The sequence below is a fragment of the Anarrhichthys ocellatus genome, unplaced genomic scaffold, assembly GCF_004355925.1.
Source record: "Anarrhichthys ocellatus isolate YVR2014 unplaced genomic scaffold, GSC_Weel_1.0 scaffold74, whole genome shotgun sequence".
NCBI classification, from domain to species: domain Eukaryota; kingdom Metazoa; phylum Chordata; class Actinopteri; order Perciformes; family Anarhichadidae; genus Anarrhichthys; species Anarrhichthys ocellatus.
In genome coordinates, this window is record NW_022280104.1 from 380300 (window position 1) to 408003 (window position 27704).

At 43.4% G+C, this 27704-nt stretch overlaps 2 protein-coding genes across 9 annotated transcripts in view; both read left to right on the plus strand.

Annotated features, from left to right (window-relative positions):
* cobl (cordon-bleu WH2 repeat protein) overlaps window positions 1-11339 on the plus strand; it is a 46281-nt gene extending 34942 nt beyond the window's left edge. For all 7 annotated transcript variants that reach the window (XM_031873716.1, XM_031873715.1, XM_031873721.1 and 4 more), the window contains 8 exons: window positions 3014-3332; window positions 4465-4583; window positions 4946-5137; window positions 5311-6929; window positions 7019-7255; window positions 7451-7567; window positions 8221-8499; window positions 9318-11339. In XM_031873716.1, coding sequence (XP_031729576.1) covers window positions 3014-3332; window positions 4465-4583; window positions 4946-5137; window positions 5311-6929; window positions 7019-7255; window positions 7451-7567; window positions 8221-8499; window positions 9318-9401 — 2966 coding nt within the window. In that variant the 3' untranslated portion in view covers window positions 9402-11339. The remainder of the gene's footprint in view (window positions 1-3013; window positions 3333-4464; window positions 4584-4945; window positions 5138-5310; window positions 6930-7018; window positions 7256-7450; window positions 7568-8220; window positions 8500-9317) is intronic.
* A 2704-nt stretch (window positions 11340-14043) lies between these two features.
* Window positions 14044-27704, plus strand: part of grb10b (growth factor receptor-bound protein 10b) — a 59822-nt gene continuing 46161 nt past the window's right edge. For both annotated transcript variants that reach the window (XM_031873712.1, XM_031873714.1), the window contains exons 1-2: window positions 14044-14275; window positions 26606-26731. In XM_031873712.1, coding sequence (XP_031729572.1) covers window positions 26681-26731 — 51 coding nt within the window. In that variant the 5' untranslated portion in view covers window positions 14044-14275; window positions 26606-26680. The remainder of the gene's footprint in view (window positions 14276-26605; window positions 26732-27704) is intronic.

A 27704-nucleotide genomic window follows, 5' to 3' on the forward strand; every position in this document is an offset into this window, starting at 1 on the left:
TGTGTGTGTGTGTGTGTGTGTGTGTGTGTGTGTGTGTGTGTGTGTGTATATGTATGTATGTGAATACTGCACTTTGTCCTCACATGCTTTTCCATCTCTCCATCAGCAGCCCGGGCCGCTGAGTTGTTAAGTGATAGTGGGTCCATGTGCGGTCAAGGTGCTTCATATGTATAAATGTCAACCTGTTATGCCTTCTGGGTCCAAAAGGTCAGGGCTGGGGTCAACAACAATCAACTTGAGTGCCTTTTGTGTTGCATTTATCCAGTACAGGATATTGGATGCATAATGGAAGACATTGTTGAGTGATGCCAAACCTAATGTACATGACCAGGCTAAATGGCCACATATACTATCATTTTTAGCTGCCATCAATTTCTTTCCTTCTGATTAGGTTTTTGCTGCCTTCATCGCCATCCCTGTCAAATGCAATGTTAAAGTTCTATCCATCTCAAATCTCACCTGTTCTTTTCTTTACCCCCCCCTGCTCTCTACAGTGTACTGCTGTGGGCCTGTACGTCTGCGCTTCAAACACTCCTGAAGTCTCTCTCTGGCTTGACCCTCTCATCATCTGACAATCCAATCAGTTCCCTCTGCTTCTTCCCGGCCCCTTCTTATTTCTGCCGGGACCTCCCTCTGATGTTCGCCACCCTCCTCTTCCCTCCTGTTCTACTGTGTCTTCTGTACTCTTGTATATGTTGTCGTGGTCTTGCTGCCGCCATTATTTTAATCGTCCTCATTTCTTCTACTTGCTTTCACTTGGTGTCACAGTACTTTGCAGTAACCTGAACTGGGTCTGGCCTTGTGTGATGGTTTTGGATTTGCTTCTGTTGAGGACATCAAAATGCAGCAAGTGAAAGCAAGTAGTGCTCTCCAATTTCACTCTTTTTTGTTTTGTTTTTTTACACAAATGTATGTATATATATATATATATACCGTTGGTGGTTTTGTATTTCAACTTCATTGGCAGGTTGTTATTGATTATGCTCGAGATGAGGGCTGAGTTGAAAGTGGACACACAGTATGTGGTCAGAAGACGATATGGCAGATGAGCTGAACCCTGGATGTATCGGTTACAGCGTGATTGATGAGCGACATGCTCAAATGAGGCTATGAGGCAAGGCCATGCGATATCTATCAGCCAATATTTTGGTCATGCGATATCTGCAGATCAATATTTGGACAGTATGTTTCTCTCTCTCTCTGTGTGTGCTGTGGCCTGGTTTAGAAATCGTACGCCCTGAATGTGTGCTGCTTTTGGCAACATTATGGAAAGGGTAATCGATCAATGACATGTTGCTTTTAGGGTCGCGGTGCCTCATGCATTAAAGATAAGTGTATGAGATGAAAGACCTTTTCCCCAAGGAGAACTCACATCAGTTATTTTAGAAAAGAAAATGACACTACACACTGATTTGCTGTAGGACTTTTGTTAGTAGTAGTGTGGAGGCTTGTAGCTGCATGAATGCTTCACGGTTTGTTTTTAAATGATTGGTAGTGATCCAAAATCACCCTTCCTTCACAGACACCTGGCTTTAAGGGAAGACCGCATCATCCTAGCAGTGCGTGTTCATCTTTAAGCTCTATATTATGAGATAGCCTTCATGTTAAAAAATACAAAATGTGTGGTAACGGTGGTAAGGGAAGGGAGCCCTTGTTTTTTATCACATGACTTGTTCTGTTACCATACGAATGCAACCATTGTGGTGTCACAGATCCTAATCAGTTTATGCATGTAGACTATGATTTGTCCTCTGCAAGTGCTAACCCTTTGAGTTCTGGTGCAAATGTTTAGCCTAGTGAGGGCACGTGTACTCATTGATGAACACACATTTATCTGTAAAGGCAATCTCTGTTGTGATTGGGAAAAACAGAACATATGTTTGAAAGCCATTTTTTTTTCAATTAAACAGTTGAAGACTGGACCGAGATTCAAGGACTTTGGTTTGGGATCGTGCATGGATTGCCATGGTTTGATTTGGACAAGTAACACGTCACAGTATGGATTTGCCTGCAACACTTTTCGTTTGGCTTTAACTGAAGTGTGTGCCTACGGTCATATTGAGTTTCGAAGTTTGAGAACTGTGTGTGCGTGTGTACGTGTGTGTGTGTGTGTGTGTGTGTGTGAGCTGATTGTGGCTGTAGCTGGCATGACTAAGCTGTTGCTGGGAAGGAGCTGGGAGGACAGCCCTGTGAGTCATCACCACATCTCCTGGAACTGACTGTTCTCTCCACACCATTAGGACCGGGTCCAAAACTGACAGGCCTAGTACACACACACACACACAGGGAGACGTATTGGAGCACAATGCATGCCCAAATGCATGCACACACTCTCAGACACCTGGTATTACAGGGTTGCTAACTGTTGAACCCATTTTGAAGAATCCCCCGTTGAGTTCCCAGTGCTGTGCATGCTGGCTGGGCTGCTGAAAACAAATGGTACATTCATTTTTTTTATTCTCTTGGCCTAGAGTTCAATGAGATCAGTAACCGACTAAATACGTTCCCCAAATCCTGCGGGGCAGACCGGAGCATGACTGTACTGAAGAGATGAGAGGGTATGAAGCAATACTATCTTTCACTGGAACCTAAAACAGCACTGTAAAAATCTAATTAAAAGGGTTTGTTTACAGTAAGTCCACCCACACATCATTAAAGTTGGTTTATCAAGCCACAGGTGGCTGTGCTCTGGGCTAGTGTTTGTATATTTGGCCTGTGATTTCTGGTTTGTGTGTGTGTGGTGTCAGAATGAATGTTGAAACTAACATAAATACTTCCTGTCTTCTTCCATCTCCTGCACTTCTTGCTCCCTCTGCATCCTGCGCTTCTTTTCAAACAAATGTCCTCATGATTTGTTGTGCCGTTTTTTGTTAGTGTTTTCCCAGGTAGGAAAAGTCTTTAAGGCTTGTGGCTTTGAGAAATAGAAATGAGGCCTTAACGTTTTGTTTGATTTGGATGTTGAAGTTGCTAACAGGGCAGTGATAACAGCCCATATATCTCTATCCTCTCCCAGCTTGGCTGCACTCCATGCAAAGCTCCGCAGCCAGTTGCCGGAAACCAGAAACTGAAACCCCCGAGGAGGAGACCGTGTCTTTGGGCAGCAGCACCAGCGGTGGCAGCAGCCTGCCCGACCAGGGTTACGCTGCCTCTGAGGGCATGGTAGAGGGCGAGGACTCGGGCATGGTCAGCTCTCCATCTGACACCCAACCCACATCCCCAGATGGGAGTTTGTCTCTGGACGGAAGCAGCGGAGGAGAGAGACTGTTGGGACCGGTGCGGGACAATTCCAGTGACAGCGACGAGGGATGTGCCACCTGGGGATCAAGACACAGGTAGAGAGGAAGTCATGAAAATCACAGGAGGAGGAGGCGTGGAAGTAGGGGTCAGCAGGAGGGAGGAAGGAAAGTAGAATGATGTTGACAAGCACATAATGTAAATCTGTATTCATCCAATTTGTGATATTTGGCCATCAAGATGATGGAAGGTCTCATTTAAGATGGTGAGGCGTATTAAGAATGCTTGAATCTTTCCCATTGCTGTCACCTCTTATTTTAAAGTTTCCTGGAAGGGATGAATATATTGTACATGTGCCAGTCACCTTGCTGTTGAGCTGAGCCATACTAACCACCAATAATTAATACCCGCAATAAAACAAATGATTGGTTAGATTCTTGCATTTATTCAGTTTAGTTTTGCACCTGTATTTTCATCTGAAGAGTAAAACGTCACTGTTTCAGCTGACGTTGGAAGTCTTTCTACAGTTTTTAACTGTGCCAGTAGTCATAAACCCGCCATGTGTTGTATTGAGTTGCAGTCAAAGCCTGCCGGGCTTTCATAGTTATGGTTCTAGGCCCTTATTCAAATGCTGCCCCAGATCACTTTTCACCTTCTCATTGTTGTGATATGGGTACGGGTAATATGGCCAGACCAGGGATCCTGGATTGATTTCTCAGAGAATTCTTTGTGAATCCATGGCCTGGCCTGATGCTGCTGGCTCCTCGGTATTCCATGAAAGCACTATGACCCTGTTTTCTCAGAATCGTTGAGGAAAAGAGGACCAATCCAAGTCTCTTCTATTTGGTTTGGACTTTTTGTTGCAATTTGTTATAGCTAATATGCCAGTAAGTCATGAGACTGCTCTGTTGAACCCTTGAAGAGAGTGAAGGAAGTCCAAACTGTGGCAATAATATCTTTACAGCTACATGTTTCTAAGCCAACAGGCTCTAAAATAAATGAAATTCAACTTTGAACAAGCAAAAGAATATTTAAAACTCCCATTTATTTTCTTTCTTCTACTAATGAGAATAAATAATATGAATTATAGAGTCATGGGGAGTGCTGTATCATGGCTGCTTCTACTTACCAATCCCTCTTTTACATTTCCAATGTTTTGGGGAGTGTGTGTGTGTGTGTGTGTGTGTGCAGATGTGTTTGTGACACAAGTTTTTTGTGTGCCATCCTCAGACACAATGACGTTAGCCCACAGGCAAAGTCAGGCAGGTTAAAAGACTGCTATGAAGATGACCCAGAGCTCACCGCCCAGCTCCATCAGACTCTGGCTGATTTTGAAGCGCACCTTGCAGGTGAGTGTCATCAATGGCAACAGTCCACCTATAATCCTAAACTGTCTGGATTTATACATTTTTTTCATGGAGGTGTCCTGTCAGTTGAGGCGTACATGCCTCCAACATTGGAGTCAATGTATACAGTTCAGTAAAGGATTAAACCTGTTGACCATCTTAACATTGCAACTCTACATTTGTCATATCGATGAAGTAATCTTACGAATATGCAGTTTGACATGACTGTACTCCACAATGACGACAAGTGACTATTCCAAACTCGGTAATAGCCAGTAATAGCCATGGTAACCTTCTTAAAAATCAAAATGTGTCCAAAGTACAAGTATTATGTATTAACTCCTTGACCTGTTCCCCTTTTCCAGATCACATAGATGTAGTGTCATCGAGGGATACCGCCTATACCATGTCAACAGATAGTAATGAGGTGCCTGTGTCTGTAGTGGACATGGATGTGCCAGTCACAGCCATAGATGAAGTACTGGAGGACTATGAACGTCACATTGTAGAAAAGAAGACGACGTCACGAACCAGGATTGAGCCAGCTGGCAGAAAGGGTACGATGACAAATATGTCAAAGTCCACAAAGACATGAGTGCTTTTAATCGTGTTGTTGACATGGTGTGCCTTTATTCAGGCTCAGTGGTTTCAATACAATATACTGTTAGAAAACAGTTATGAGTTGTAATTATATTTTGATTTGACTTTTTCTTACCCTAACTTATCACAGGTCCGGTCTTTTGTCACCAGTCCAGTGTGGAGCCACAGAACCAAAACAACAATGCTTGTACAGCTGCTGACAGTAATAAAAGCAGCAGTGCGAGTGCTAAGCAGCCGTCTCAACCCGAACAGCACAGCAAGTCCCTGGAGAACAAGTCTATAGCCGAGAAAAAGGAAAAAAAGATGCTGGGAACAAAAATGAAAGAGATGAGCACCACTAACACCAACAGTGTGAAGGAGCATAGAACAACATCGGCAGTGAAACCTAACGTTGAGCTTCGGAAACACAGCGAGGGCGCTGAGATCAAACCTGATCCTGTGAAAAGCACCGCTCAATCCTTTCAAGAGAAGAAATCCGTTCTTCCACCGACCAGTCAGAGATCGGTGTCTGCGGAGAGAGATGAAGAGATGCACAGGGTTTACCAAAACAACTCCAGCACAAACACTAGACACGGTAAAATCACCCGTAACGTCACATCCCGCTTCGGTATGAAAACCTTCACTGTGGTCCCTCCCAAACCCGCTGTCATGCATGCTGCTACGGGAGAGCCAGCTGTCAAATTAACTGTCGGTGCCATTAAGATTGACGATCAAGGAAACATGGTGAAAGGGGGTATCTCACGGAGCAGTGTTGGTGGTTCGTCAGAGTCTGGAATTAATTCCAGTGAGGGCTCTCCTCTTCTTGGAAAAGCCAAAGCTTTCTGGAGCTCAAATGAGAGACAAGAAAGTTCTGTGCCCCACAGTAAAGATCTCATTGAAAAGGCTAAAGAGAGCACAGATGGCCTGAAAAGTACTCCCTCTGCAATCGCAGTTACAGCTTTGAAAAGCAGTGACGCTGAGGACCTAAAAACGAGGCATAATTCATTCTATAAACATGCAGCGAAAGCCCAGCCTAAAGAGGTGGTCAAAGAAGGAGCTAAAGAACCAGTGAGAGCCGGCACAGTTGCAAAAGAAGAGCGGGTAGAGGTCGAGAGCAAGATCTCAGTGTCCAAAAACGTTCAACAGCCAAGTAATAAACCTGCCCTCCCCCCGCCTTTCCTTCCGGACCTGAAAACAGACCTGTCCTTTCTCAAACTGTCCAGGCGAACCTCGAGCCAATACGTGGCGTCCGCCATCACTAAATACACCCCAAAGCACCAAATACACCCCTCCACTAAACCCAACTCTATCCCTAATGTACATGACTCCTCTGCTTCCTTGAAATCACAGGCTATCGGTTTCCAGAGATCAGGTCGGTCCATAACAGTGAATCCACAGCAATCGTCCCAGTCGTCTTTGTCAGACAATAAGGAGAATAACTCGGCTTCTAAATCCAACCCACCTTATCCGAAGAGGTCTATGAGCTACCCGGAGTATGTTTCAGATATCCAGAGCGATCACGGAGAAGTGAGATCGGACAGGGGACGATTTGGAAGTTGTATTGGATCCACCAAAGGAAGCTCTAATACGCTGGAAACAGAAACAGCCGTGAATAAGCACCCCGCCCCAAAAAACACGATCGCCAGTAATGACATCACTGATGTTAAACAAATTCGACTCAGAAGCCCCAGCCCCGCACAAAGCAGCCCTCTACTCTCATCTGCCAAAACACACACAGCTCCCGAGACTGTATCCCAAGGCCGGATGAGTGTGAGTAAAACCTGTATTATAAAAAATGTATCATGTTAACTGTCACTGTGAATTACAATGTACTCAATACTCCACATCTTCATCTTCAGGACACGAGCGGCACGACCAAGGCAGCCACCCATCTAACAGCTGATGCAAAACCACAACCTTCTGTCACCGTGTCAGACAAAGGTGTGACACCTGCGCCTCCTCCGCCAGTAACCTTGTTTGGGCCGGTTCAAAAGTTCAGACCAGTGATCTCTAGGTCTATTGAGAAAGACTCGTCTCTCCACGGCAGCCTGATGGAGGCAATCCAGACAGGCGGAGCCAGAGACAGGCTCAAGAAGGTGAGATAAACGTAGCACAGTGCAGGGAGGGATGGATGGATGTGTTGATGATAACGAGAGTGTCATTATAATGCCAACTGGAAGAAAACTACGTGGGTATCATTTACCCATCCGCCAGTAATGGAAACACTATATTCTTAACAAGACAAGAAAGGTAACGGTGTATTGATTTTCCTCTGTTTATTTCATTATTAGATAACCACCTCTGGTCTCAGCAGCATGGAGAAATCCTCTTATGTTGAGGAGGAGGATGAGAGGTCTTCTCTTCTGACTGCCATTAGAGCCCAGAGCAGCTCCGGAAGGCTGAGGAAGGTCAAATACGTCTTACTAAAGCATTAAGTGCAGCCTCACAGAGCCGCTAGTGTGGCTATATACTAGTGGGTGTATATGGAGAACAAACTTTATTGCAATTACATTGAGAATAGGAAGTGTGTTTATCAGAAAATGTGAATGCTACACTCTTGTTCTGTATTGTTAGCTAGTTAGCGGCTCACAGAAACATGCATGAACCAAGAAGTTAAGCAAGCATGAGTGTCTATTCCCATCTGTCTGTGTGGACTGTGAGCTCTGTGGCTTGCTGTCATGTAACGATCCATGCGGAATGAAAACGTGCTGCTGGAGCTGAAACATCTGCACTTCTATTCCGGAGGTTCCTCGCCAGAGGTGGAATCTCTGGAATGCTGCATGACTATAGGAGAGTCAAAAATGCATCCAAAAAACGTGATTGAATGAAGAAAATTGGATAATTATGTGCAATGGAGTTACTAAAATAAACAACAAACTCAAACTATGAATTAAAAAAAACTTCAAAAATGCAGGAGGAGCAGAACAGAACAAAAAGTATATCTGTATATGTGTCAGAGGTTGACGTTGGAGGCCATGAGTGTGAATGTACACATGTGACAGCTCCTGTCTATGTTTGTGTGTCTGGAGTTACCATCGTCTCACTCCTTTGTGTCCCACAGACCAAATCTGAGGCGGCTGACGAGCTTGTGAAGTTCAGGAAAGTGACCTCTGAGAGAGCTGCAGGCCCCTCCCCTCCTTCTCACTCTCCTCCCTCTTTCACTGGCACTTCTCCTCATGTCTTTACCCCGCCACCTCCACCTCCTCCCCCTGCCTTGCCCCAGGGTAAGCCTAGCACTGTGCCACATCCAGGTGCTAACACCCCCGCGAACCCTGCCTTGGCCAGGGAGGCTATGCTGGAGGCCATTCGCTCTGGATCTGCTTCTGAGAGGCTAAAAAAGGTACAAATACAGAAATATACAGCATTTATTTACACCACTGAGTGAAAGTTGTCGCAGAACTCTCCAACATCCTTTACCTATTCTGCATTAGTACTGTTCTACAGCTGCTTCATGAAAGCGCAGTGATGAGGGTATAGAGTTACACTTAAACATTTAAATGGCATTAGAGGCTGCTGGTTTCCAAAATCTCTATCTGTAAGCGAGAAGAGGGAGAAAATGAACAAAACAAAGACAGCCTAAGCAAATAAAAATGTAGCATTAGCACAGCAAGGGATGGATATCTTGCACAAGATGGCATGATTTCCCCCAGAGAGACTCTTATTAAAGAAGAGAAGGAGGGAGGAAAAAATGAGACACACACTTGCGTAGTTGGAAGCAACCGTTGGCAGAAAGAACAAAGCTCTCTTGTAAATGAGTCGCAGATTGAAACACGTTCGCACAGATTCATCTGACATAACTGTACCGCTGTGTGAATATTTCCAAGGAGATGAAGTTCAATTTCAGGTCAGCAGTCGTGCAAAAATTCGAGTTGACAGAAACGTTTTCATCCGTCATTTAAATCAGCGAAGAATGAAGAGTGTTAGGAGGAGAAAAATAAGGAAAATAATCACACAAGTTCTGACATTGCTCAGATTGGATGAGGTATACATTCACTCATGAAAATCTTTTAAGTTTAGGCAATTTTTTCTATATCCAGTTAGACGTCACAAAACCACAGAACCTGATGTATTCTTTCCAGCTTGCCATGATCTATTACCCTCTGTCATTGCCAAAGTGGGGGAATTACAAACATGACATGTTGTGTCTCCTTTAACTAGGTCGCTGCGCCCACAAAGACAGTCCAAGTGAATGGCAGACTGGGAACAATCCAATCAACCTCCTCAACGCTCCCTCGGCAATAGCGGGGGAAGCCGACATGACCGCAACAAGGACAACATTTATAGTTGTTATCGATTCATTTCAGTTTCTCTTTTTTTTTTTTTTTGTCATTGTGCTTTTTGCAACAGATATTTGAGTGACATTTTTTTGGAGTGAGAGCTATTTGAACGTTTTAGGGAACTTTATATTATATGATGCGTGACACAAATAATAAATAATATAAGAATAAAGAGTAATTTCTACATACCATCCAGGTAAACTAGATTATAGAAATAGGGCTTCACCGCTCTTACTACCGGTCTGCGCCCTTTACTTAAACTGATGCACTAATGTGCAAGGAAGTTAGCATAAGGAATGATTTAAACACTTCTGCCTGTATGTTGCTCTCCAAACACCACTAACATCTGTCTGATAAAGGTGTTACAGGTGGAAGGCTTGCAGGTAATTCCACTCATATTATCAGATCTCTCAGTTAGCTTCCAACAACAGCTTTGGAAAAGGTTTATGTCCATCTTTATGACATAATCGCTGTTCCTAAATCGTGCCATCTGTATTTGAATTCAGTAGTTTTAACTGGAACGTTGTACAAACTGTGTGCCAATGAAAGCTAATTTAAATGGTTTATGCTACTTTCAGATCTTTCTTTCTTTTTTCTTTAGTTCTGATCTGTTTGTTTTTATTTTTTTATCACAGTTAAGTTATGGATGCCTTATATTGTTGCTCAGTCAGTGTTATGTATATTGTGTTTGCTGTAAAGAATTCTATAAGGGGTGCAATAAGTTGGATCTGATGATTTTTTTCCAGATTTGAACTACTTAATATTTGTTTAAGAAATTACGATTACTGAAAAACTTAAGTACACTTAAAAAATGTTTGATTTTATTGTGTAAAAGTGTATTTGATCCGGATCTGGTCCATGATGCCAACTTCTACACTTCTTGGCTCTGAGGAGGAGTAAGATGGTGGTGACTGACTCGTGCCTTTCAGCTCAATATACTCCTGTTCCAGCTTCTAACCTTTGTGCTGCTGTTTAAACTCTAAAGACATTGTCCTACACGGTCAGTGCCCTCTGCAGAAACGTGTACTTGTACTGTAGCGATACGACTGACCGCGCCTTCGATGTAACTAGATGTGTTAGAGAAACTAAGACAAACCTTGCCTTTCCTTGACATTTCAACATTTTTGAAGCAGTTATTGACGTCTATCAATGGTGGGTGTCACCATGAGCAAAGACATCACTTAAGTAATCAACAAGTCACTACTAGTATGTAATGGTTTGTAATACAAACCACCAGTCGTAGGAAAGCAGTAGTCTAGGTTATCTATGGCTTTGATCGAGTGTTTTTGTATTCCATTGTGCTCAGCTGTAGGTGAAGTTTACAGTATGTAGTAGCTATGGTTGGTAGAGAGAGTGGACCACAGCCATTAAATGGTATCACTGTGGATAAAGAAGGATATCCATCCTGAATCATCCGTAGAATGGAGACTACTAGAGCGTCCATATTCAGGTGTAAATGCTTGCTGCTGTGGATTGTGAGATAAATCTGAGCAAAGGGACTTGAAGTCTTAATTTTATTGAGATTAATGTTAATTCATGCTCCGTTTCAAAGCTCAAAAATACTTTTAGTATTTTATGTTTCAACACGAGAGTAAAAACCTGAAGAGCTTTTTGTTGTTGTCTTTCTCTCTAACTAGAAGGGACCATTTTATTTCTGCTAGATGGTTTCATCTACACACAATAGCCTACAGCACGTTGTCGCATTGTATATTTTGCACACTAAAGAAAGATTGCCGCCCTGAAAGATTTGATTAAATCTTTGATAGAGAGCCATTTCACTGATAGTGTGAACCTTTTATAAGCTATTGCTTTTTAAGTTTTAAGTGCACATTGTTTTTTCGGAAGGTTGCACATTTTTTGCCTGCCTTCATTTTTTGATTCAATAAACAATTTTGCAATCAAGTGAAAACTGACATTCCATTCTATATAAGAAGAATCTGCATTTTTTTTTCTTTCCCTCTCAAGTAGCAGTTGGACAAATGTTAGATATGAACCTTGCTGTGGAAAGCTTCGTTCTGATGTGCCTGTGCCATTCCCATGCACTGCGGATGCAGACTGTGGTCATCCTGCTGTCCTTTATGAATTATATTGCAACCTCTCTCTCTCTCTGCCACACCACAGAAGAGCTACTATTCCAGGCAGCAGCTCATGCCCCTGACTCATCACTATGTGGTCACACGAAATGACTCTCACAGAACTTCAACCAAACCTGCATTCCTGATTCCCGAAAAACTAGTCATTGTGCCCCTCCAGCTTCCCCCCCAGAAGCAACTGAATAATGCAAATATCCACATAAATTGCAAAACCACACGGAAATACACAGTGCAGATAGGTGGATTAATCTCAGATGTCTTGTCATTAGTCCGGTGGTTAAAATCATCTCATTGGCTGGCATGTGTGTGAGGTCTGAGAGAAAGTCGAGTGAGATAAAACGATCGGCTCGCCCACCAGAAACAAATACTTATCTTTAAATAGCTATCTTATTTTTGACCGCAAAGGTGTTACCAGATAAAATGGGAATTACTGCAATTTAATGTCTTGGTTTCCAGGGATGTTAAGTGAATTCCAGCAGTGGAATGAGTCGGTGTGTAAGGGCGATCTTGGCTGCGTTGGCCCGGAGAGTGCTGTAAATTCCTGCAGGACCACAGGCTCCTTTGTGGGTCAAAACTCTACAGTCGTTCTAATCTGCGTTACAAATCTCTGAAGGGCGTATACTGCTGGGTGGATGTCTCTGTGTGTGGGTGGGTGTGAGTGATATTCTTGTTGGGAGTATGTGCGTGTGTTTCGAGCTTGTGTCTGTGTTACAGTTCCAAACCATTTTAACCATACTGGCAACGTAAACAACATCTGGATCAAGGATTACCAGAAGATCACACCACATTGTAGAACAGAAATGATTCAATTTAGGTTTGGCTTTAGTTATGCCTTTACCAACCTTATTGGTTAGTTTGTTGCCATAACGGTTTCACATTTTTTGGGCCTAAGGCAGGCCACTTTAGAGAAAGCTGTTCCCCCACAGCCTTGGCTTACATTACACAGCTTTGTTAGTCTTAACTGGCCGACCTATGAGTGATGGACACAGCGAAACCGACCATCAGCAGGGGTTTGTTTTCTGATGTTGGGTAGTCTACTTTGTATCTGATCAATCAATTGCAACAAAAGGCCCTGTGCGATGCTGAATGTCTGATGAGGCCAAATCAACATAATGTGTGTTTAGTTTACGTCTCCTCGCCAGTCTCGCAAGAAGAATGCTTTGTGGCACCCTGAATATGAGTGACATGATAATGTGTGTTTTATGTGTGTGTGTGTGATGCAATGGCTGCACAATGTCTGCTCTCTGAATGTGTGCGTGGGTATGTGTTTACACACTGAGGGGACACAGTGTGAGCCCCCTGTTGTCCTGATCCAGACTCATACACATATCAGGAATGATGACCTTTGGCATTGAAGACTCCCATGGTGTGTTCTCATCACTTAAAGCTAATCCAAGTCTGAAATATCGCATGCATGAAAAATAAAGGGGAACAGTGTCACTGGTGTCACTTAAGCCCGAGGCAGAGCTTTATCCGACAATGCCGTGGGCTTCAATTCAAGTCATTGCCTTCGGTGCGTGTCACTCCTAAATGTTTTATTTATCTCGATATGTTTTCGACTATAGTTACCAGTCTAAATTCCAATAACACTTGAGCTGAATTTACACCTGTTGCTGTCGGTCACATAAACATCCGAAGGTCTTATGCAATGCCCTTACAAGGCTAAGAAGGATCAAAACACAACAGTGCCAGGAAGTTAACTCTGGTGCAATGAGGTTTGCACCAGACCCCCAGTTGTGCAATCGACATACCTCACAGCTACGAGTGTTTTGATATGTGATTGTGCTTATCAGAGCAGGACTTTTAGTTGAAAGTGGAGTGTTGACCTTAACTTTAGTCTCATGGTGTGTCATACTTCATTCTCGACATGTGACCACCTTGGTCATCAACTTTATTACCTAACAAGTTATTGTTAGGTAATAATCTGTAACACTGACATATAAATACAGGAACATTTGCCCCTTTGCTACAGCCAGTTAACATATACATTTACCCAGTTTATGAAAACATTTACTGTTCACCAACTGTCCTAACTTTGTTTGAGTCATATTTATTTACATGGTCCTCATTAAACAGCGGTAGATTTACGCTGAACATCCAAGACTCCCATTTTAAGTAAACAATACGCATTATATCTCCCATCTTGCTTTCATATCACTTATGTCCTATGTAAATGTAAATACAATTTGAATTTAACAAGGTCATTTAAACCTGGGCGGACCAAAGTCAAGCTCATATTATGTGGGATCCCCTAAATCAGTGTCCAAAGGGTTTAACTGCTTACTATTAAGTATATTTAAGTAACCTGTCCCTTAGATCTGCTGTATCTGCCTCAAACGCAACAGCGGTATCCTCCGAACAACGCCATTATTCCCACAAGACGTGAATGCCGCATTAATCGCCCCTCTCTTGTGGGCGTGGTCTACTCTCAAGGGGGGAGGTGTTGTTTGCAAGCGTGTGTGCGCGCGTGTGCGTCTGCGTGCATGCGTGCGTGTCCGTGTGTGTGTGTGTGTGTGTGTGTGTGTGTGTGTATCCTCCCCGGCAGCATGAGATGAGCTGCCTGCAGTCTTTGCGGCCACAGTTCTCGCCTCCTCCTCTTCTTGCCACTGTGTATCTGTCCAGTCCGGGAATGTTGACCACCGTGGTCTGATCCAACGCCGCCTGAGTGCCCCCCCCTCATCTCCTGACCGCCCCTCCGCGTCTCTCTCGGAGGGTCGTAGACTGCCTCAACTGATCTGGCTGTTAGGTGAGTGCATGTTACCGGATGAAGGCGATGTTCTTATGCTCCTTGTTGTGGGGTGGGGGTATGGGAATAAAAAGTCCGCTGAGAGTGGGCAGTGAGCGCGTGTAATAAAAAAAAGTTTGAACGCGCTGTTGTGATGACACGCACTGTTTTTTCGGGTCGGAACACGTGCGGGACTGGCACTGCGCACAACCGCCTTAGCGGGACCCTGGGTCTACGCATGTCCTCCCTAAAAAAAACCGTCATTGAACTTTGAAAACAAGTTTATTCATAAGATCGGGCTGTTGCATTCCACTGTATTCACCTCACCGTGTTCCCACTAGTGGGACGCCTCCACCGTGGACTGTTCCGGGGTTGGTAACGCGTGTTGATACGCTTCAGAATCACGTGCACTTTTCTGCACCTTTACGGTGAGGAGTGTCTCTTGGGGGAACAATATTTGGATACAAACAGCCTGTCTTGTTTACGATTGCGTAACAACAGTCTACATTGGCCCATAGCCTACTTTATATCCAGTAGGACTCCAGCTCCCCGCGCTGCCCCCCCACCCACTCTGTTCTGTGAGAGTTTCGACAGTCTCCTTTTATCGCCTTATCCTTTTGCCAGCATTTGCTTTTGGGGGGCGTTTTCCCAGGAATACTCACGCAGCCTTACTGCAGTGGTTCCCAAAGTGGGCTCCGGGGTCCCCCAGGGGATCCGTGGGTGGGTTCCAGGGGTGTCCCCAGTAAAGTGAGGAATTGTTGAGTTGAATCAGTTTAGAAAACAACCACAGTTTTAACACAATTCGAGAAAAAAACGTTTTTAATTACCGAGCGGACTGTAAGAAGCGTTATCAGTGCACTTGTTAGGCAGGTCTGGAGTACTGAATCAATATATGACTTCAGCAGCACTCCCAGAGGGAGTGTGTTGGGAAGTTTTCTCATGTTGAACTCCATGATGTGAGTTGCTTGACGTGAAAATCTTTCGGAATCATTGGCGTACTGACTCACCTTAAAGCCTTTCACTAAATTCAGCTTTTGCCCAAATACCGTGAATGCCCACCGAAGGCTGCCCGTATACAGTGCACCACTCTCCTGTTCTTTGGTCGTGATATTTGCAACAAAAGCCGACTTCATTTTAAGTCAACGATGCAATATTATTTCTCAGCTGTACGATACTGTGAGGAACCCTGTTTAAAATGATGGTAATACTAATAGAACGCGTGCATGGATGCGAGAGAGATCATTATCTAATCTAACTTCATGTGTAAAGGTTTTGACAGAGAAACTCGTAGATATGCGTGCTCTAATCTGCCCTGTCATTTAGGCACCCTTCCAAATCAATCTCTTTATTGGCTGCAAGTGGTCTCGGCAGAAAGTTGCATAACCAACACAATTTATTATTCTGGGAACTATATCGATGTTGCCCTGAGTGTTCACAATGCAGATCAGGGAAGGATTTGTGTAGGGACTGATGCACGTGGTAAGATTGTATAGGGGATGCATCCCGAATCTGTTCGGTCAGGGGATAAACTTGTTGGAGTCCTGGGATAAAGGTCTCTCTGAGTTTTCAAGTTTTGTGTTACACTAAATTTGAGTTTGTCAGCTCAACAGGCAGAGCTATTGATCTTCCATTTCCATAGGTGGCTAGGGACCAAGACCAAGCTGGAACCATGTCTTAATATTGGTGATTTTGAGTGCATGCAGTCATTCAACACTTACTGGCTTGATTGCTATTGGATTATTAAAAACCCTATATGTACTTAAATGTATTAATATGTCTTCAATGTAACTTCAACATACGTTTCATGATGAAGGAGCTCACTGAGCAACTTTTGCTGGAGTCACTGATACACCACTCAACTAGGCAGCAAACACTGGAGCACTTTACTGCACACAAGCGCGGTCCTGCCTGCGTGTTAACCTCTAAAGTGTGGTTATATGTGGAGTAGTGTGATCATGCGGCCGCTGCTACACACGGTCTAAAACATGCCATAGTTGTGTCTTTTCAAGCGTGCAATTTTTCCGACACTCTCCCATTTATAGCCAGAGAGGATCCCTCTTTTCCTTGCCCCTTCCCAATTATTTATTTCATTTAATTATGTTGTGGTCACATCTCCGTGCACAACCGCTCTTGCTGTGGCTCCCCCCCCCCCCCTCCTCTCCTCTCTCAGTACCAGTCCTGCTATTTCAAGTCCATGCTCAGTAAGCACAGGCATGACGGGGCATGAACTCTGCGAGACTGCAGGCTGCCAAAGGGCTGCTGACTGCACTTATTGCACATAATTATACTCACAATGAGCTATACTCAAGTCGCTCGAGGATTCAGGCCTGTCTGTTTTGTCTTTCGAGAAAGTCTGTTGCTGCTGCTGCTCGTACTCCAGCGGTTTTCGATTGAAATACTGTGTGCTTGGCAGTGATCACTCCTGAGATTTCTTGCATAACCAAAAACCGGAGCCTCGTTTTCAACCTAAGCACTTTTTCTTGATGCACACGAGGTTGGTCGCCCTCGCTTGTATGCCTATAGTTTCAGCTGCCGTCTATGGGGCAAAGTGGCAGAGATATCCTTTTAGCTGGTTCTGGCGGTATAAGAGCTTGTGGTCTTGCTCCAGGCATCATTCCATTGGGTCTTGCGTCAGCCAGCAGTCATCCAGCAGTAGTTAGTCTAGGCTTATACACCGTTAATACCCCCTCCCTGATGTCATGACACCATTAACCCAAGCCTGCTGGGGGACCGCAGCACAGCTCATGTCAGTCGACTGACTCCGGCGGGAAAGCAGAGCCACTTCAACATCTGTACCAAAACGCTCAGCTGGCTGTCAGTGGTCAAAAAGTAAACCACCGAAGTCAGGGACTGCTATTTGTATTTTGGCTAAAGGTTAAGTTTGTATTGTTGCATAAACAATACAAACTTAAGTTTTAATTTCTAGAAATACTCCTCTCTCTTCTGTTAAAATGTTTGGCCTACCACATACTTGGCCTTGAAGCGTGCTACAACATGTTTTCTATTTAGATTGTTTCAACCCACAAGTTAATAGTTCTTAAGACTCGTGTGACCGCTTATTGTTGACATCACAGGCCAATTAATGTTTTATGTTCTTGGTATCTCAAGTGTAACTGCTGAGTAATCATGTCCTGCTGAGTTAGGAGTCAGGACAGAAGTGAAATCCTTGCCAGAGGAAAACTTTGTGGTTTTATTATTCATCCTCCCCTCCGTACTGTAAATATGGATCTATACAGACCCGATTCTCCCCGCTTTCACTTGTGACCAAAGGTGATGCAATGCTCGCTTGTCAAACCACCAAAGTTTCTGGTGTTAGTCCAAATGTGGCTGAAACCCAAGCCTGCGTGAGAGACAAGAATGTTGCCTTCATTCTGTAGGTAACTGAACACCTGAGGGACCACATGCTCGGGTGGCCACAGGTAATGTGGTGTGGAGGCACGGTGATGTGCCAGACGAAACCCATCTCATTAACGCCGCCAGTCACAAAGACGCAGGAGATTTTATTTGGTTTGCCAAATAAAATGGCAGAATTTCTTCCATAGTGTTTTATTTAACATTTATATCTGCAGTCCACATTTGAGCCACACGAGGGAGCCTGAACATTCGTATTGTTATAATTGTAGCCTAACATTTTGTCTGATGTGAAAGGCTGGCGTTTGTTTCACCGATGACAGGAAACGAAAAGAATGATGTATGTCCTATTTTTAAGGTATTATAGGTGTGTGTATGTTTTTAATAACACGCAATCACTTATATAAACCGTATATCTCTTAGACATGGCTGGTTTATCTCTTAAAGATAATGTAAGGTGATGTGGAAATGGCAGTAAAAATGGTCAGGGACGTTCATTGACGCACAGATTCGCTCTCCTCATGATGGATATATAGACTATTGGGAATTGGGTCGCGATGGTTTGTCATTTTAAAAAGTGGGTCCCCACAAAAATACTTTGGGAAACACTGCTCCAACACACACATGTACGCCATTTGTACCCTTGCTCTTGTGTTCTGTTGCCTTTATCTCTACATATCTGTCGTCCCTTAGTTTATCTTTGTCTCTTTGTCCCTCTAACTGCCTGATTGTCTGTCTGTCTCACCTCACCAGCTGGAATCTGCAATGCCAAATCAAAACAAACCATGGTTAGTTGGCTTTAGTAGATGTACCGTACCGTTAAAAACAAAAAGGCCCCCCCCCCCCCCCAGAAATAATTCCCATAGCGACAACACGGGCATGTTTCTGTTCTTGAAATATAGCACTGTCCTAAACCTAATTCTGATTCCCTCTCACGCTCCAAATACAGCACTTCTGACCATGTATGCACGTATTTTGTTGTACATAATTGCATTTTCTGCCCTCTGGTTTTCTAGTATTATACCCAGACTTAGAAGCGATCAGGGCTTAGACTCGTGTACTTAGCTATTTAGGAACAGGACTTTCGTTAAGCCCTTTTTAATATGATTTTCAGCTACAGTTTGTTAGCATTCCTTAGAGTAAGTAAGCCAAATAAATCCTGTTCCCCTTTCTCTTCAAGGGGTCACATAGAACTCCAGCTCTTTTCTGATACCAGTTAAATGTTTTACCGACAAGGTCAGTTTCATTTGGGTTTGATGTTTCCTCTTGTCGTAGATGATAATGACGCCATGCCACAACAAAGCTTTACGTTCTTGACTAAAAGGAGGTTTAATGCAACAGTTCTTTGTATTTCACAGCATCAGTCATAGAAAGAGGTTATGTGCTACCGGCAGGTGTAGTAAAGATGGCGTCATGAGAAGGCAAATCCATCTAACGCAGCCCTCTGGGGGCCACCATTACAGCCAACTTTGTGCACAAGCACAATTGCTCCCAAGCTCCGTCCATTCATCTATGCCATTGCATAAGACCAGTGCTCCCAAGCAGCCCAATGAAATCCTCATCCAATTAGGCACTGTCCACGTTCCCAAAAGGCCTTTCTCTCATAGACTGGTGCTATTCAGCCTCCACCGGCATGACATCAGGCCCTCTCTTATAGCCCCACTTTACGCTGCTGCTCTCAAATAATGAAAGCTGCCAATTAATGACTAATCAACATGTGCAACAAGCACATCCAGTGAGGAGTGACTACCATCTAATCTGCTGATTAAAACAGGAGACAGAGATGCTCTGTTCCACTCTTTCTCCTGTCTTCAGTGTTGCATTGCCGCAGAAACAACAGCCAGCCCTCACACACACACACACACACTCATACTCTGACAACCTCATTGGAGACGCTTATAATTAGACTTATTTGTCATTTTAAGACTTACATGGAATACCAAAAGTTTAAATCAGTGGTCAGTGTTTGTTATTGCAGTGCCTACAGTGAATTTGAAATGTGATTCTTTCGTGTAATCTAATGACTTGACTAAACTATTTTAATGCTCAAAAGTTCAAAAAAAGTTGCAAATCTCTGGCCCACAGCAAAACAATACAGTAGAGCAGGCAGCGTATCTTTCCACCCACAGCACTCCCTGCCTCACAACAGCACATTTCTATAGGTCGCCTCACCATAGGAAGTTTTGATAACCCACAGCGTCGGGCTAAATATTCTCACATAAGGCGTCTGGCGAGTTAAAAAATATACAGTAGAATAATTGACCTCCCCTCTCTCGGGGTTGGGTTACGGTCAGCACATTCACTTCAATGGGCTCTCCACAAGTCCCCAGACACCGAGTTGGATCTCATTTCTTAAATTAAGACGCTGTTTATTTTCTGGACTGGAGCGGTGCAGGGTGAGGGTAGGGGTTGAATCGTGGAGGACTGGGGCTGGCCAAGGGTTTGGAGGAGAGGGAGGTAGCTTATGCGTTACAGTGAAGCATGGGTTTACAGTAGGAATCAGGGGGAAGGGAGGCTTGGGTGGGTTTGGCGAGAGTGATACTTTAGAGAGAGATGTGACCAGTTTCAGAGTCCTGGGTGAATTGTTAACATAAAAATGTTGATGTGAGCAGCTTTAAATATAATATCGTTTTTTTTTTTCAAAAACAAGACATAGTATAAAACGATGAACATGTATGGCTTTGTTTTGTCACCCTGGCTATCCTGTATCATCTCTCAATGACTCATTTCACCTGTGTTTGGTCTGTTGAGATTATAGGACAGGCTGTCACACATCAACTGGCTATGTGTGACAACAAATGTCTCAAATTCATAGCTAGAGTTGCATAGGGTCATACAAGCACCTACGGCTAGCTAAATAGCCATCTGCTTCATTTAGATATATCTACCTCAACCCCAAGAGAAACTGTTAAAGACTTCATGACAAACCCGTAGTAAGTTTAGATCTACTATAAATCACAGTTGAATGCATTCACACTTGTGTACACACAGATCCTGGGACGCACATGCTTGTGCACTGTCAGCTCCCTCTGAGTGTAACAGTGGCTCTCTTTCTCCCGAGGCCTTTGACGCTTCCATTTGATCTAGAGTGATGTTAAGCTTGTTTCAGCTGTACTGTCTATCTCAGTGATGCCCCGAGCTGCGGTGGGATTCCACAGATAACACAGGATCCGACGCACAAGAATAGGACATGTTCATTCTTGTGTCGTCAGCATCATTATCACAGGATGAAATTTCATACATGAAAACATGAGAGCCTGTTTATTATTAGGCCTAACCTTGTATATAAATGCACCGTCTTCCACTAAACCATATACAACCTTCCAGGAAATCATGTGCATCAAGGAAGTTACAGAAACGTCCATAGAAGCTCGACATTTTTACTTTTAACGATCAGCACTTATCAACATAGCTCAGTGACAAGCTGGGCACCTGCTAGCTTTTCTCATAAAAAAAGTCTGCTGAGGTTTGCACAAATGTTCCATGACAGATTTTCAATAGAACACAAGTCATCAGGGAGGGATCAGACTCCCTGCATGAGCGGGCCGTAATGGTCGGAAATCCTGCAGGAGCAGTTGGGTGTCAGATAGAAAAAGCAGACCTGTGCAGACCTCTACCCCAGGGTGTAGGAGCACTTTGTTCCGTGACACAAGCTGACCCCTAGAAGCATAAAAAAAGTGCCCTTTTGACCTCATGATACCTAAGTAAAAGGCTTACAATCAGTGTGTGTTGCGATTATGTTACGTACACACACACACACACACACACACGCACACACGTTCTGCCATATGGTCCTCGCCTTTTTTTTCAACACCATCCACACTATCCCTGGCTGGCCCACAAATCAATCCATTTCACGAGGTCGGGGTTCACTATGTTGCACGTTTTTTTTCACCGAGTGCCCTATATGGAAGGAATGTGCTCTCTGCATTCCAGAGATGACCGAGCCGAGCTGAAGAGCCCCGTGTTAAGCTGTGTCCAGCCCAATCAGCTGAAGTCAAGTTGATTGGGATGAACATATTTGACAATAATGTACAGATGCTAACATTGAGCTGCGGGGGGTTTACATGTAACGTAGGAAGTCTATTTGAAGGGTTATTTTGTTACAGATTTGATGTGTTTTAATAAATAAAAAAACTACCCCCTGAATTGTCTGATGTGGCGATGAATGCCTCATTACTCTGACCTGTGCTATTTTTGCTGAAAGGCCCAGACTGGAGACACATGACACCAGTACCTCTATCGGTAAGGTCACATTAGTGAGGGGTTTAAATGCTTCTGCAAGTAATACCTTCCATGCATACTTACAGTAACATATCAGGCTGTATATTTGAAGGCCTGTTTGGTTGAATTTAAACAATTATGTTCCAACAAGTTACAAGATACAGACACCGTAATACTGTGTTTCCATTGTTCCAAAGTAACACTGCCTTGGTTCAATAAAAGCTTTGGCAACAGCAGAATGGCTGTTGTGAATTTACACACGGTCCTTTAATACTTAAGCCACATGGCATGTCTTTGATTTTATAGTCAAAGTTTAAAGTCTGAGAACTTTTAAACATTACAAAAAGGTATGCTTTCGGGAACTTTAGCAGAGGTCTTTTAGCATCTGGCTCACTTGTACACTGCACAGGTTCATGCAACAGTAAGTTTCTGGATGTCCCGCTATAAATAACCCAAACTATTTGGAATGTTTTCCCAGTAAGGAAAGGACTGTAACATACGTAGAGGAGAGAACGCCTCGCAGAAATGTACAGAGGCTGGCAGGCAGGCAGGCAGACCGTCTGCAGACAATATGTATATACACAGACAAGTAAACAGAGAGGTTGACTGACAAAAAGCCAAGCAGGAAAGCAGACCAGCAGGCAGGCAGACAAAAAAAAAATCAAACTGGCTCCTTAGTTTACAACTTATGTTTGCTCAGCTCACAAGACACTCGTTTGTCTCAGGGTTGGCCTGCATACAGTATGTGAGGTTAAAAGTTTAATATTTCCATTTTCCACTCGAGGCATTTTTATTAGACTCCTTGGAAAGGGAAGGGAAAAACCTAATAACCTGTTATTGAATGTGTGTGGAAGCTGTGGCCTAAATAAATAAGTCTCTTTAAAACCACAATGAGATTTGATATATGCAATTCTAATTGTATATTTTATCATTTGCAAAGAAAAAATATTCTTGCAAACGTGTGTCTGAAAGTTTGTTTTTCGCTTTTGCAATCCCTTGCCCCCTTTTTAGATCCGAACATTTGCGTCGTACCCCATATTTACCCTCTTGGTATTGGTTCTGGTGATCCTAGGCCTCGCCTTGGCTTATCACCTGGGGATGTTAAAGCTGGACCTTTTTTGAGATGTAAGCATGTATATCAGCACATTAACCCCCAAGAGTGACCAAGCATGCTAGCCCACCAGGACATGTTCAAGAGCAGCTATGCTGTTCCAGTTAGTGCTGCATGTGTTGCCTTTAGTGAAAATACGCAGAGGACAAATATTCTCCTCACACTTATGTTTAGTTTCAATATGACTCATCATTTATGTGTTGTAACTTCCAGCACAGTATGCAACACTCAGAGGTCAAACTGCAGTAGTGGCGTCTCAATGACAATGGTGAATTTGTTTCTCCAACCAATTTTATATAATGTATCGTATAGTTTCATATATGCACTCGCACAGTTACAGTTGAATGAAACGGACTTTTGAGTGAGTAAAGCCCTGCTGCCGACTGTTTTCTAAAGCCTGTATGTTTGTTGAGTTATTGACTATGATCTTGGCAGCAAAAAAACATCATAGTACACATTATGATCCTGTTTTGTTAAATGTACGTAATCATCGTGAGGTAAAGAAGTTAGAATCTGTCTTGAAGGTGTGTTTGTGTGAAATGCAGGCATGTGACACTTGGAGAATGGAGCTTTGGAGAATAATTCTCCCTTTTTCACAAAGATCATGTTTGCATATGTTTCCTAACTTAGAAAGATACATATATTTAAAAAAAAACAATGGGCCCAACCACCACTATGGACATTTTAAAATGAAATAAGCTGACCACTAAACATTTTCCACACCACCAGGTGCAGAACACCTTCAGTAGAGTGTTGTGTATTGACTGTGAAGTCTCACCCAGGATAGTTCTGGAAAGGATTCATGATGCATGATAGACATTATTGCATTTGAAGTCCAGCAGCTAACATTCTCCCTCATGCAAGTTTGAGCAAAAAATCACTTTAATTAATCCAGATGCAGTCACCTCACCGCTGGGTACAGCCGCCCAGCCCCAGAGTCCCCCGTTCTACTGCGGAGACACTGTCAGGGTCAGAGATGGTTAGCTTTCAGTACACTGTTTGAGTGGAAGGAATCGAATCAAAGGACTCTGAGAGGGTCTAATCCCTGCACTGGAATGGCTTTGATTGTGTCAGGGAGCAATTAAGCATAGGTGCGTGTGTGTTTGGTCAATATATCAGTCACCAAGAGTCACTCCGGCACGTATGAGCACTTTGATACTTGGGTTCCAAGGTATTTTAATGCTACGTGGAAGGCCTGAGCTTTTTCCCATGTTTTAGCACGCACAGAAGAAGCAGAATTTATACCGGTGGTGTTGAAAGGCCGTACGTTGAATTCAGTGGTATTTAATGTAATGTATTGTATCCTTGTAAAATAAAAGCGGCAGGTTTGATAAGGATTTAAGCTTCAGTGAGGCACAGCCAGTTTGTTTGAATCTGAATGTATTTAGTTGAAGTCTGCTGCTGTCCGTCTTACACAATCTCCTGACTCCTGAAATCGAATACGCATGCAGTTCAGCCTCAGCTACTGTGGTCAGCTAGTGTGTGGAGCCTAATGAGGGACTGCTCGGGCAGATTAGGGTGATGTTCATTTGTTTTGTTTTTGTTGTAAACTGTGTGTCTGTAAATAATGTGTAAATAGGCGAGCTGTCCTTGCATGCCAGCCGGCCAGGCCACACACATGGACTGACATAATAACACACACACACACACACACTCACACACTCATTACAAGCAAGCCCTTTCAGCAGCCTTAGTGATCGTGGTGCCAGGCTCTTTGTTTAGAATGCATTCATAGTCTGGTCATTATTAGCAAGCCAGATTTGTGAGGTTTAAAACTCTTTTTAATTATTAAAAATAAATTTGAAAGGGAGCGCTCTAATGACTTATGATTTATTTATCTCATCAGCTGACACATTTTCCACTATGACATTCATCTTGTGATAGACGGTAAACGGCAGGACTTATGGCAGCCTAAATAAAGTACATTTATTTCTGAGACAATGAACAATATTTTGAATCATTCTGATAGGATTGTCAACCTGGTCCAGGTATCTCCGTTCTTTGCAGGATTGTCAGGAGACAGTTGGACTATTATTTGGATTGTAGCACATTAAGGCTTAAGTAGATGTTTCAATTAGATCTCTGCCTAAACGTTCTGCCTTACAGTCTGAAGGGGTTAACACCCTTTACGGCGTCAATATTGCATTTGACAATATCTGTAACTATAAACCCTCTTGCTTTCCATTGCGGTCCGATGGTCTACTTCAGTTTATGCATAACTCGGCCCTTTACAGTCAAGGCTGTCTTATTAGAGATTGACTTCAACGGTTGGTTAATGTTACTGCCTTTTTGTCAAGTCGCCTGCATCATCGTTGTCAGAGGGCTTTGCAATTTAACGGTATGTCCAGTATGCAGTGTGGTAGTTGACTCTACTGGGGACACAGTGGTCCTATCATTGACCACTGACTAAGTCGGTCAGAGGCGGCAACATACACAACTCGAGGGAACACAAATAGAGCTTCTCAAAGACCCTGAAAACTCCTAAAAATAGAGGCTTTACACAGCCACGCACATACAGTACATGTAAACACGCAGAAGCACATGTACAGGCAAAAATGCACACACACACATATATACACACTCTGCAGCCACGAGGGCTGCCCGCTCGCAAACCGCTAATTCAAACATGAGATAATATTAGCTGTCTATAAAATGGCTGGCCCTATTTTTAAAATACCAACACTGGGTCATGAACTGCTGCATAAAAGACCATCACAGTTGTGAGTCCGAGGTGCTCGGCTCCAAATATACTGCGGGCACTAACTTAAGACCCGGGGAGGTGCCTGCAGGCTATTTTTGGGACGGTGTTTACAGGTGTTTATTCAGTGGCCTCAGTGCCAAGAGGTCAATAGGCCTGCTTTAAGAAGTTCAAATAGACTAAAGTCCATGTTGTTGAGGTTGTGGTTATTTTGACCCGAGGATGGCCGGGAGGGAGGCACAGTAGAGCAAAAAGAACACCTTTAAATTCCCCCGAGGTGCAACTTCAATTGCAGCTGTGTCCGTTTACAAAGACATCGTTGAACGTTGGAGTGTGTTGAGATTGGCAGTTTGGTCGCAGTCAGCACAGTAAAATATTTTAGAAAACCCAAGATGATGCGACTCGCAGCCGGGAAGCATCTCATTTTTAGAGTCCTCAGGCTCCATAATAGACTTGCATAAGGTGTAGGACGTCTTTATAGCGCACTTCTATTTACTCCATAACTGTGCTGCAATCGTAGTGCAAAGTTAAATGAGCTTTTATCATCTGAATATAAGCCATGCACTTTACCCTAAATTTGACTGGTGCCAGTCTAGTTACCAAGAAGGTCATTTTCATTGGTCCATTTACTAAATATTTCTTCATGTTGCAAAGCATTTTTTTTTCGGATGCTCCTGTTACAAATCATCGTTTTTGGACAACAGGAGGGTACATCTGTACTAATGTAGATTCATGTAAGATTCAATTATTACCCTTAACAGTATATAACCCACCACTGTTCCTCACTTGTTGTTTACTATGGGTCTATGTGGGCTAAGAAGTGCTCTGTGCTATATCCGTCTCCTCAGAACCTAGACTTCCATCTTCCAAGACCCTTTTCCTTCCTCTCTTGGACATTGTCCCCCTTTCCCTTCTTCCTTTGTAGTTTTCCACTAAACTCCATTTGTCTGCTCTTCTTCCTCTGCAGGTTCTGCTCTGTCCATCTTGTATCGACACTGATCCAACCAGGCAAATTGTACAAAAGAGCTGAGAAACACAAAACATGGCTGTGGCCGGATGTCCGGATTATTTCCTGCATCATCCAAATTATCAGGTAAATGGCAATTTCCTATGTAGGTGTCTCTTTGGTAAGTTAAACATCTGTCTTTAAGCAGACTGTCTCTGCCACATTATAATACAGGAATGATATATACAGATGAAATGTTGCCATTTTAGACTAGAAATGGAACAGCCAAGGAGACGTATGTGTGAAGCCAGACTGTGAAGTCAGTATGAGGTGTTCTTCAGAGTTGGATGTCTGTTTAACATTTAAAACCCAAAGTAACGTGAACATTTCTCATGTAGAATTGTGCCCCTGTCCTCATGAAGTGACACAGCAGCCAGCGTTGGAGCTGTTTATCCACAGGGCATGACTAACATAATCCATAAATAAGACTTCTGTGAATTTGTTAGCTGAATGAGATTATGAAATCTGAACTCTGTCCCCGTACAAGCCGGGCACCTTATTGTTTATTTATTTACCATGGCAAAGTAAGAGTGAGCCAAGTACTCAAGTGTGAATTCAGGTCACTAAGGTCCTTGCCAACAGTCCTGCCTTTTCCAGCTCCTCTTGATCAGCCCTTTAGATGCTCTTAGTATTATATTATTATTGGTTTATTAGTTAGACACTGGATGGGGAAATAAAAAGAATGGGCTTTGGTTATAGTTTGTCCTGTTAAGTCTTGTCCTGACTGCGTGCGTGCGTGCGTGTGTGTGAATAAAGATGCATTATTCATTTATTATTAAGTAATGTCATATGTAAGGTGCTCCACTGCAAAAACGTAGAGCAAAGGGCTTCCAAGCATTTGTATTAGGGCAGTAGCACTATCGGCCCGATCAGAAGCTCGTCTGTTGTCTGCTCGTCATCTGGGCCACGGCTTTATCTGTGACCTTTGAACTAGATGAGAAAGTTCTGCCTGTTAGAGTCTCCAAGATCTCCACAGTTTAGAGAGACAGAAACCTAAGATTCACACGAGACACTGTGTGTGTGTGTGTGTGTGTGTGTGTGTGTGTGTGTGTGTGTGTGT